The sequence below is a fragment of the Bemisia tabaci genome, chromosome 4 (genome assembly GCF_918797505.1).
Source record: "Bemisia tabaci chromosome 4, PGI_BMITA_v3".
Taxonomy (NCBI): domain Eukaryota; kingdom Metazoa; phylum Arthropoda; class Insecta; order Hemiptera; family Aleyrodidae; genus Bemisia; species Bemisia tabaci.
Window position 1 is genome coordinate 19549949 of NC_092796.1, and position 12624 is coordinate 19562572.

At 38.6% G+C, this 12624-nt stretch overlaps 1 protein-coding gene across 1 annotated transcript in view; it reads left to right on the top strand.

Annotated features, from left to right (window-relative positions):
• The window catches only part of LOC109030106 (thrombospondin type-1 domain-containing protein 7B), a 49991-nt gene extending 37453 nt beyond the window's left edge, over window positions 1-12538 (top strand). The window contains exons 21-28 of the mRNA XM_019040905.2: window positions 331-581; window positions 1520-1644; window positions 4182-4327; window positions 5082-5301; window positions 6783-6962; window positions 8375-8521; window positions 10078-10168; window positions 11202-12538. Coding sequence (XP_018896450.2) covers window positions 331-581; window positions 1520-1644; window positions 4182-4327; window positions 5082-5301; window positions 6783-6962; window positions 8375-8521; window positions 10078-10168; window positions 11202-11247 — 1206 coding nt within the window. The 3' untranslated portion in view covers window positions 11248-12538. The remainder of the gene's footprint in view (window positions 1-330; window positions 582-1519; window positions 1645-4181; window positions 4328-5081; window positions 5302-6782; window positions 6963-8374; window positions 8522-10077; window positions 10169-11201) is intronic.
• Window positions 12539-12624: the final 86 nt, after the last annotated feature.

The window sequence follows — 12624 nt, forward strand, 5'->3', positions numbered from 1 at the left end:
AGGGATTTCACTTCGAACCACCGACTGAAACGACGCACAGTAGATTGATCCAATCAGAAAGGTCGGACATGAAACTTATTGCTAAAACTGCAAATTTTGACGTCCAATTCGTCACATTTTAAATTTCAAGGGGTCCTTCAAGTAGAAAATTTCGCGAAGAAACCAATGGAACCACTTTTAAAACCCCAAAATTTTCTATGAACGGTGTTATAAGCTTTAAAAGTTTCCAAATTTTGTCCGATCTCTCCTATTGTCTCGATCCATTGTGCGATGTAGCCACTGAAGAGTCAAAGTTGACTTGAAACTCATCTGTAAATCTTTCTTCGGCAGGGATGTCCCGCGAACGAAGAACAAAGACGAACGCGAACTCAACTGCGAGCGGCCAGCAACACGGGCGCCCCTTGCCCGCACTCAATCCAGACGCAAATCTGCCAGTTCAACGTCACGTGCTTCACTTACAGATGGGTCGTCGACGGAGGCGTCAGCTCCTGCATCCCTCTCGGTGGCAGCCCTTGCGGCGAGGGTAGGAAAACCAAGACGGCCTTCTGCCAGCGTAGCGACGGCCGACCGGTTGCTGACAGGTAAATTTCCTAAATTATTCTACGTTTTTTTTCAAAATTTTACTAAGTTCACTATTAAATTGAGGGAAAAAATAAAATCTGTCAAAATGCAGAATTTCTATGGACCCAAATTGGATCGCATTTTGCGAAAAGGAACCAGCGCAATTGCAGTGTTTTCAAAATCGTGCAACTTCTTCTTTTCTTTTAAAAATACTCAATATATGTACAGTATTAAAATTCACACAATAATAAAATTGGCAATTTTTTGGTAAGAAGCAAAAACTGGTTGCTATTCTGGGAGAATTTTAAGATAATTAGAATGAAGCAACATTTTTACAAAACTGTAATCGCGCTGTTTCCCTTTTGCTAAATCAAACCAATTATTCTCTAGTTTTTGTCAACGAAGTTAAATACCATTCCTTGAAAATACGGTTGGCGCCGTCATCCATCGCACTTTTATTCAGAGGGCGGTATCTTCATTGAGCTTGAAAAAGAAATATTAGAAATTTTCACAGATTTGATTTCGAACTTGAAAATGAACGGGTGTATTCTTCATAATCCAAAGATAATTCACAGGCAAACAACATTTCAGAAACATTACTTTTTGGCTTAATTAATTGCCCGTTAAAAAAGTAAAAAATGAGTGGAGATTGGAGAAGGAGAACCAACTTTACACTGATTCTGCCAAAAGTCGATCGAATGTGAGCATTACCTCTCACATGGTGACGCATTAAGGAATGCGAAAACCGATTGGCTGTCAACATGTAATGGATTAACCATAAAGGGACAGTTTCGTTCATGCTCGGCAATTGCTTTTTGGATGCACAAACAATATGCATCCGCAAATGGAGGAGGTCACGAGTTCCTGATTTCTGATGTTATAAGTAAAATAATTCCTAGAGCAGGTTGAGTTTCGTCGATCATTGAACCGAGAGAAACAATTTTCTTTCTGTTCACAGCTGGTGCAGCAGTTCAACAAAACCACGACCTCTGGAGACGTTATGTTTCATCGACTGTCCTGTTGACTGCGAATTTTTGGGTTGGTCACCATGGAGCAAGGAAAAATGCACGTGCAATGATACAGGTATGAATATGATAAGGCATGGTTTTTTTAAGAGGTTTCAGGACATTTTGTCAACGATTTTTTGTCCGCGCACCTTTTTTGTCCAGTAGTTTACGCCCACACGTAAAATAAGCAACAGTGACTTGGTCCAAGCGTTATATTTTAGTCCATATGTAAAATTATATTGACAATAAGGAAATGAGAAATTGAGAGAGAAGGAGGTGTTGTTATGGTTGCTCATTTTCTAAATGAAATGTTATTACTTTCTCCTTTTGAATCATCTTTTTAAATTGTCATTGGTGAATATTTGGTTTTATTTCTATCCTTAAAATATTCGATGTACAATATACCTTATATATGTATAGGTACTTTTTTTATTTTTAATTTTTTTTACGAAATTATACTTCATTTTGAAAACATTTATATTTTTAAAAAGGTGACAAATATTTGTAAAACCTTTTTCAAGCCACATTAATCTCAATGAGCCGCAGTTGTGCCGACAGAAACTGCAAAAATGAATAAAAGAGGGAAAAAAACCAAGAAGCACGCAATCTTTAGTTTTAACCCATTTGTACATCGATCTTTTAGAGTCAAATACGTCAAATTTTGAGCGTTTAGTTGCGCGTACACCTCGCTGCAGCACAATAAAAGCACAAAATGTAAAAGAAAAAATTAAAGTGCTTTGGAAATCATTAAATTTGACACGGAACCACCAATATTTAAAAAACACACATTATATTATTATTCTCCTTTGATAAATTGATACATATTTTTCCCCATCAATTTAAATGAGAATAATCAATGCAGAGTGTGCAAACATTTCAAAATCATGAGTTAAAAAACGCTGACTATGCGAGTATAAATATTAAAGCCTAACAGAGCAGAGCGGCGCGGCGTGCTGCCAGCAGCGAGAGGCTCACTGGCGCCTACAAACCTAAGTGGATACTTCACGCATTAATGCTTGAAGTATCCACTTAGGTTTGTAGGCGCCAATGCGCGTTCCGCGCTGGCCGCCCGCCCGCCGTGCAGCGGCGCCTGAAGCAACTATTTCACAACAGAAGTGTTGCACAGTATTATACGAAATTGAACGTATCAAGAATGACAGGCATCCTTTAAAAGTACAGATCTTTCCTCGCAAAATAAAGGCAAATATAGAGGTTTATCCGGTTCAGGTAAAACAAGGTGGGAATTTCTTGAAAGATAATTACGTCCCGTTACACCAAAGAGGTGTAGAGAGTTTTAGTGAATTTTGTCTCATGGAATTGACGCTCCCCCATTTTTACCAAAACTCTCAACTATATATTATTCTCCGTTGGACCAAACAGACAAAACAAAAAAACAAGCAAACCCTCATTTTTCCAAGATATTATACATTTTCATCCAAAAACGTCGTGAGCAATTGTCGTTTGTATTTACATGTGGGCCAATTAACTTTGGGTCTCAACTGGCACGTGGACCACAACTCCCGTGTCAAAAAAACGCGTGGACGTAAAATACTGGGAAAAACAGGTGCGCGGACAAAATATCGTTGACGAAATGTCCCATAACCTTTGGAGATGCTAGGAGTCCTAACAGCATTCTTCTCCACAACCGAAAACAAAGAATCGGAGTTTTCGAATCGAAAGAACGAATCGCCAAAATATGCTAACTCATGAGCCGTGGGCATGTGACAAGAGCGTTGTGGACAGGGCTCATGAGTTAAAGATCCCCGACCGTCGCACGGTGGATCGAGTCAATAGGAGAGGTCGGACAAAATTTGGAAACTTAACGCTTATGACTCCATTTATACAAAACTATGAAGCTCTGAAAGTGATTCCATTGGTTTCGACTTAAAATGTGGCGAAACGAACATTAAAATTTGCAGTTTTAGTCAAAAATTTCATGTCCGATCTCTCTGATTGACTCGATCCACTGTGTGTCGTCCCCGGTCCCGGTAGTCGGCGATGACGTCACTGGTGCTTTATAATTCCCATACATTTTTACGGCCCTCAACTGATGGGTACATTCCTTCTTTCTCACCCGTCTCTTCTTCCTTTTAGCATAAATACGTCAAAATAGACGTTTCTAAAGGAAAATTCACTTCTATTAAATATTCTTTGAAGACACATCGACAAGGTTATATTCTGATTATCTACACGGAGAGAAAAACTTCGTGCGTGAGACCCGAAGTTTAGGTCATATGGATCTCTGAAGTTTTCGGATTGAACATCCGAACACCGAACACTGTAAGGTTTAGCTGCTGATGTTTGGATCACACATCTGAAACTTCAGTTCTTACATCTGAAGTACTTCGGTTTTCACATCCGAAAAACTTCGGCTCTCACATCCGAAAAACTTCGGCTCTCACATATGAAGTACTTCAGATGTAAGAACTGAAGTTTCAGAGGTGTGATCTGAATCTCGACAGCTAGATCTAAAGTGTTCAGATGCTCAATCTGAAAACCTCAGAGATCTATACATATGACCTAAACTTCGGGTCCCACGCACGAGGTTTTTTTCTCCGTCTAATTTACACCTTGACACAAGATGCGTTCTGATGAATGGATCTGTTTTGACAGAGGTGAGCCGTTACGCGTACATTGGAAGCACGAGACCGAGTCAAACGGGTCGAAAATGCCCAGCCCCAGAGGAACAGTGGAAACCGTGTCCCGCGGTCCCTTGCTACAGCTGGCACGCTAGCAAATGGTCGGCCTGCCAACTACACGTAAGTATGATACACATGGAACGATTCCGAGACAATATTCACTACTCCCGATGAAAAAATGAGATTTTTAAGGGCGATCCACAGTGCCATAAACACGATTCAACGGTCGATTAGGCGACAGATATTCCGAAAACTTCAAAAATGAAAACTATTGCGAATTGTATTTTTGATATTCTTAGAATTTGTTAAAACTTGTATCATTTTTCCATGCGCATTCAACGAGACAAAGTTGTAAATTCTCCCATTTAAATATTGTAAATTTATAGTTTTACACCGCAGTCCGTTCTAAAGATCTACCGGGCCGATATACATAATATTTGTAATTATCGATAGGATAGGATAATTATCGATAGGATCTGCCCTATATTGACGGTAAAGCTACCAGACCACGTAATCTCGTTTGCGGTCTTTAAAAATTTCCGCTCGCATTTTATTTTTTGAAAGCGAACAAATCAAAATCATTCCTTGAAGCATTCATAGAGTTTTCTTCGCACAGAGAAGAAAACTCACGGAGGTTTCCAAGAATTGACGTTAAGAGGTTTTCCATTTAAGGAGGTCACGACAGGAAATCTTGCAACGTCGCAAACTGAGATACGTGGTCTGGTAGTTTCGCCGTCGATATCCTCAGAGGGGCGCGAAGCGCTGCTGGGGGTTAAGCCGCGTAGCAACCTGAGGACGTAGCCCCTGAGTATCAAATAAATTCGAAACGTAGTTTTATGTATACTCGTGATATAGTCTGGGTTGAATTTTTCAGGGAGCAGTCTGCGGTTACGGGTTCACGAGCCGAAACGTGACGTGCATCCGTGAGAAGGACGGGGCCGTGGTGGAGCCGTATCACTGCACGGCCAACTCCAAGACTGCCCAGAAGCCGGCCACCTGGGAGTCCTGCTACATCCCCTGTCAGACCGACTGCCAGCTCTCGCAGTGGTCGCGCTGGTCTCACTGCCACGGCGACTGCAGCAAGGACACTACAGGTACCCACCTTGCTCACAAGGAAATGTGGATGTATTTATGCTGAAAGGAACTATGTGCATAGGCTTTGCATGTAACACAGTTCTTTTTAGCATAAATACGTCCATGCGATCATGCTCGGGAAGCGGAATTTTCAGAATGGACCTGATCGTCTGGAAGAAGGGACCTCAACAAAAACTCAAAACTAACGGACTACTAAACTAAACTTACGGACATCTGAGAGTGGAGAAGTTGTCCACAAACTTTTGGAGGCAAAAAACATCCCAAAATGTCTGATCAAAACGAAGATAAACGCCGGTTTATATAAGCAATGCAATTTGAAAAAAACGTAAATCCTGGAAAACACTATTTAAAAGTCTGCTTCTAAAATTTTAGCGCCTGCTATCAGCACTAAAATTCTTTCTGGTCCATCCATAAAAGCACATATCTGCATAGGGAAATCAATGGCACATACCTACTTTGTTTCTAAAATGAGTCAGATAGTAGTGCCTCATTGCAAAATTTAGTCCAATTTATTCTGAAGGATACTACAGAATGTTTTCTCTCAAAATCTTTAATTCCCTATTTTCTGCAGCGACAATTAATTGTAATCCCTCACAAAGATCCGTTAATTCCCCAAATTACAAACTGCTGAACCTTACTCAAGATTCGCAAAACTTGTCCCTTTGCACGATGCTGTAGTCATAGCTTTCTTAAACCCCCCTCACTCACAATGTAAACCATATCAAAGGTGAATTTTCTCGGCATAGAGAGGAAGAAAAAATGGAAATTTCAAAAAATTGACGTTGAATAATTTTCCGTTTAAAAAATAGAGTATTACAGGAAACCTGCAATGTCGCAAACCGAGATCCATGGTTTGAGAGTCTCACCCTCAATATGAACCCATCCTGAGGAAATGAGAGGTTTCAGCAGCGCTCCCATTCCATGGCCGTCAAAATTTCCGAACAAGTTTCCGGAACTTTTCATTGCAATTTCTCCCATTAGTCCCATTCCATGACCGTTAAAAGTTCCGGGGTTCTTTTTAGATTTTTCCAAAAGTGCCGAGAAAGTTCTTGAAAATGCCAAAGATCCGGAACCTTTCGGGAATTTCAAAAGTTCCGGGAAAAATTCAAAAAAATCTCAAAAATTCCGAAATTCGGAACTACACGGAAAAAAAATGAAATGTTGATTTAGCATTTACATTGTTAAAAACACGTTTGACAAGTTTCAAATGCTGATTTTACATTTAAAAAAATGCTGACTTAACTACGCCTACTGTAAAACGAACAAATTTAAATGTTGTGTTAGCATATTTGTATTGTAAAATCAGCATTGGAAACTTGACGGGTTTTTTTTTTAAACCATTTAAATGCTAAATCAGCATTTAATTTTTTTCCGTGTAGTTCCGGGAAATGAGAGCACGGGTTTAAGGAACTATACAATAAATACGATAGGTACTTAGAAAGACCATTATTGCAATGAAGAAATGATTCGGTGTTGGCAGGCTATCAAACAAGGTCACGCGCGGTGCTGCAACCGCACAACATGAGCGTGACCAAGTCCTGTCCGGAACCCCTGTGGGAGACTCGCGACTGCTCCCTGGAGCCCTGTTTCACGATGGACTGGTCGATAACCCTCGACGGACAAGTTGTCTGTCGACGCTCCGACGGACTCATCGTTGTTGGTAAGTCAAAGTCACGATGAATCTCGGTAGTTTCCGCTTAATCTTCGTACAAATTTGTCTACTTCCAATACCTTGTCGAGTAAACCCATGCAGACACGGAAAAAAAGTTAAAGTTGATTTAGCATTTATACTGTTAATAAAATGTGCGACAAGTATCAAATGCTGAGTTTACATTAAAAAATTGCTAACTTAGATTTGCGTTAATTTAACCGTGGGCTTTGTTAACCTGGCATTTTTTAAAATTGTAATATCAGTATTTATATGTATTTGTCTTACATTTTTATAACATTATAAATGCTAAAGCAACATTCAATTTTTTTCTATGAATGGGCCTCTAGACAAAGTATGAATTGAAGCATCTGATAACATGATTCCTTTCTAAAATTTTACGTGAAAAACGAACCACACGACAGGAAGGCTGGCAATCAACTTCTAAACAAGATGTGAGTAAAATTTAAAAGTTTGAGCGTACTCACTTGCACTAATTTTTATTGCAACGAGACTCATTTCGGAGCCGTTACCTCTCCATCCTTAGTCGTTTGCGAATTCGCGAGTGCAGATGGAAAGGTAACGGTTTTGAAACGCGTCTCGTTACAAAAAAAATTGGTGCGAGTGAGTGCGCTCAAAATTTTAAATTGTATTCATTTTAACTTGCAAAGTCTCTAGAGTAGTTTTTGACACCCAGATATTAGTGTTTGATAATCAACATTGATTAAAAGGCAAAAATACAAATGACGTAATTTGTATGATCTAATTTCCATTTGATTTAATTGCGTTAAAAATGCTTCTTAGTATCTAGTTCAGGAGCTGATTTCCGAAATTCCTGTTGTGTGTATAGTTCTCTGCATACGGGTTTGAAGAGAAAACATGTGACGCTTTCTTCTAGTTCCGATCATTTCAAGTCGCCTATTGATTGACAAAGTTCTAAACCACGTGCCTCCGTCGCAAGGTTTCAAAATTTCCGCTCCTATTTTATTTTCATGAAGATAAACACGCTAACTTTATAGCTTGAAATTTTTACAGAATTCTACTTTACATAGAGGAGCAATCGGGGAAGTTTTCACGAAATCGTCACCTTACGGCGAAAGTATCACAAGCGCCGTGCGACGTTTCAAAATTTCGGCCGCCATTTTAATTTTTTACAGAAAAATTGTTGATTGAGAATGTTTTCAGAGAAAATTCAGTGAAATTTTTGGACAGCACCGTTGACAAATTTCTCTGTAAAAAGGTAAAATGACGGCAGAAATTTTGAAATGTCGCAATGTCGCATGACGCTTGTGATGCTTTAGCCGGAAGGTGGCGCAATTACGTTGACTAGTTCTCCAAAGAAAAATTAAAGTATGGCAGGAGATCTGCAAGGCTTCGTGTCAGAAGACGACTAAATTCATCTAACTAATTTGCGTGTTTTTCAGGAGGCTGTGATAATAAGGTGAAACCGACTGCAGGTTGTGAACTCATCGATGGTCGTTGTGTCTGCACGGGAGACGCAGGGACGTTCATCCAAACGGCCAGTTGCGCCGATCACTTTGCCGAAGTCCGCGCCTGGCGTTATCTTCCCAGTAAGTACACAAGTGCTAAATGCAAATTCATCAGCATTTTTGAACAGCTCATTTGCAGAAACTTGTGCATCGCGCAGTGAAAAAAGCTGAAATTTGCGATCTCCTATATAACCTGGATAGCGGCGCCGTGCTCAGATAGGACGGGGCTGAGGCCTTCATTCGGACGTCATCATTTTTCTCCTGGTGAAAATCGAATTTTCTGGGAGACTTGTGAATATTTTCAGACCGATTTGTTGTTGAAAATTGTATTCATCAATTTATACGGATGTATTTAAGAGTAATAAAGAAAGATGGGTATTGGCCAATTCCAGTCAGGAATACCGGTATTCCTGACTTCTTGAAAAGAAAAAGGTTGATTTAAGAACAGCCATGCAAATTTTGAAGCAACGCAACTGTTCGTAAAAAGTTTAAACCTGCAAATAACCCGAATACGACAATTTCCATGTTGCCTAGAAAAATTGTCATTTATTCCGTGCCTGAATAAAAAGAAAAATTAGAGGAGAGGCAGAAAAAAAAGTAACCCTGAATTACAAATCCTCCTTCATCGCGAAATGCGGATGACGGTGCTACATTCAGTGTAACGGTTTCGAGCGCCGCACCGTGTCGCTCAGAGACGAAATCGCTGCTAGTTCGCCTTCAAATTCGTCGACGCAACCTAACCTCACACGGAAGTTAATTAAGTTGCATCCACCGATTGGCTGTATTCTAAATGGGGAGTCTGGGAAGGACTTCCAAGGAGACTTAAACACACAGCTAGAAACATAGAGGTCACTTTCGAATTCTCATTTCCTAGACTTATTTTAGCCCATATGACTCATTGACTTGTTGCTATCCTATTCCACACATTTTAAAAATTATCAATACATTGACAAACTAGCACAACCAGGTTAAGGAAAACTGTCGCATTAACATTCGAATATTGCCAAATGTCTCTGGATAATATACCACATTAAAGGAAAGTTATGAATATTTTTCTTCAAAGGTTTCAGATGATTTAAATCAAATTGCGGACTAACTTCCTTGAAAAATTGCGGGGGAAAATATTGGAACATTTCTGAGAAAATTTGCGTTTTATCAAAGAAAATTTTGTACGAACCGAAGGTTCATACTGGCGTTTGTGCAGCGTTTATCAGCAGTTTTCATCCTTAAACTACATACCCTTCTTCATCGCGTAATATAGCGACTTTAAAGTTAACGCGGGAAATTTGAAATATCGCGGAACCATTCCACGAGCGTCAACCCTTTGCACGCGCTCATAAGTGTGCAGCAAGCGAGGAATCTGAGTGAAAAGCGCGTGGAATTGGAAAAATAAGCATGGCCTCTTCTATAAAGAGCCCTCTAGCTTAAAGTTCCTTTCTTTAGTTTTCAGAGGCAAGACTTTGTCTTACTTTGAAAAACTTAAGTCAACGCATGCAATCGTGCCAATTCATAAAAATGATCTGTAACCGAGGCAAAATTATCACGAGTTCTTATACTTAGAGAGAATTCTTATGCGATGAGTTTCTTTTTCTCTGCTGTCATCTGACTAACAAACTCTATCTCTTTCTTTCACACAGAAGATGACGATTTGAATCTCTGGATGTTTGCAATGGTTGGAATAGGTTGTGTCTTCTTCATATTTGTCGCCTCGTCAATATACTTATTATGGTAAGTTTGCATGGTGACCATCATGATATATGTGGCTCTCGATGAAGTTGTACTAAATGTAGAGCACAGCAGACTGATAGATATCTATTCATTTTGTTAAATTACAAAGCTTGAACAGAAGAGCAAAATGTTCAAACTTCCTGAGTGAGAACACACGGGATAAATGACTCATTCAATCGAATAACAATAATATTGAGATATCTACCTTGCATTTTCGAGAGTAAAAATATAAGATGGGGCGGGGGGCAGGAAGCTCTCAGTGGTCAGTGGGGTTTTATGTTAAAAATTTTAATTCCTTATTACAATCAAAGAGGTGAAAATCTTTAAAGAAGGATGCTTCCCTGGGTTGTGATTTAGGCATTTTAAGGTTACCAAACAGCAAATAAGGTCGATTTTTGCATACTCCAAAGATAAAAAAAACGTTAAGAACAGTTGAAATGAAAGGAGTGACTTACAGTTCCTTATTTCGCAGTTGAATTTAAGAAAACTACATTATTTTCAGCAAAATAAACTGAGGGGCGGCTGTTAATTGTCTCCTGTAATTGGTCTGGTATTATTCACCATTTTTAACTGTTTTGAGAATTTAGGGCACTTTTTCGCCATCTTCAAATTGCCAGCTTTGCGGCTAAACTACTGCAACACTCTACAATTCTAGAATTCAAGTGAGTTGAAAATAGAAAGCGCTTGCTATCTGGCGCATCTTTCAAACTAATTAGAGAGTGTCAATTGTAAGGTAGTTATACTTGACAGAGTTTCAGTTTTACATTTGTTGGCAGTAAATATGATCAAAATTACAAAGCAGCATTTCAGGCTTTAAACTATGTACAACTAACTACTGCAACTTAGATAGCACCATCAAGCGAACTTCATCCAAGTGTTCTTTTTCATATAGGTAGCGCTAAAGGAACAATGATATTCATGAAGAAAAACCTTCTTTCACACATTCCAAAAACGACGCATGAGTATTGATTCCCCTTTACAGATATCTCTGATAACCTCTATCTGAGTATCATCTTTCTCATTTCTGTTTCAGTCAATCTACACGACAAAGTGAATGCGTGACGAGAACACTGAAATAAAGGACAAATCAATAAAGAACACTGTGACACTAATAGATCAGGGAGATCTTTCATATTGGATTGTGACAGGCTTGATGACCATGCTGCTTAAAGCACACTTGATGAGAGAATGGAATTGCAATGCTCCAGCGGCTAATGTAATTGGTGTCAAAGCATTCCGACTGAGCAATAATGATAATTTTCCGGTGATCTCATCATCTAGGGCTGAAAGGGTCATCAAGGACAGCGCTTTTTGTCGAATTCATGACAAGAAATAGGAGGAACAAATCTTTGTGCACAGTTTAAACGCTTTATTGAGGCTGACTATAGGCCCTTGCAACAATTTTGTGCCACTTATGTGTGTCATATGCATGATTGATCAACGCATGCAGATAATTTCAAGAATATTCTAACATTTATGGTTCTTCTTTTTCAATTGAGAATCTCTAGCTTGACTATGAAGCATAAAAATAAGCTCCGAGTAAAGTAATAATACGTTTCTTCATGTGCAGAGAATGTCAAAAATGAAATGGTTGTATGACATTCATGAAACTGTCGATAAAGATGCATAATACAAAGTAAAACTAGGTTTAGAAGGATGGTGCTTGGTTGAAGAAGTGAAATAAAAATCAGTTATTGGCTACAGAAGAAATTAGATTTTGGCGAAAAAGGTTTCATAATGTTTTCACCAACCTAGGGCGAGAAAGCTCTTTCAAAATGGCACACAATCATATTATCACTATTGTGAGCACATTTCAAAAGATCAACAGATAAAAGAAGAAAAATTCTATCTCCTTTGATTTGAAAAACCATTCTTATCATTTTGTTTGAACGTTTCAATGTCACATCAAAAAGACATGAATATATCAAAAGTGTGTACGCCTTGAGCTATTACATTATCTTAAAATTAGTTATTGGTTTTTCTTTTAATTTGGTAGTTCTAAGTGACTTGTCTTCCATACTGAAGGCTACACACGCAAATATTATCATGGAAATTATCAAATGGAATGCAAACAGTTGTAATATAATGGGATAAGATAAAATAGACGCATATATACCCCTATATACCAAACTGTACAATGTTTGTTACTTGTGATTTTGTAACGTAGTATATTCAACAGACATAGGATCAATATCAAATGAACTAGATCAAAACATTTAATTCTTTGGAGAGACTACCTGCAGAAGTAAACTGTATATTTTTATTAAATTCTTTTTGTGATTTATACATATTATTACTATTCTTAAGTTAATCATACACGCGTTTGTTTTTGTTGATATGTACGTGGAATAAACTAATTACTTAAAGTAATTTTCTCAATGGGTTGGACTTATTTATGATCACAGATCGCACCTCCTCTTGGGCAACTTTGGATTCACCCACTAGAAAATTTCTTG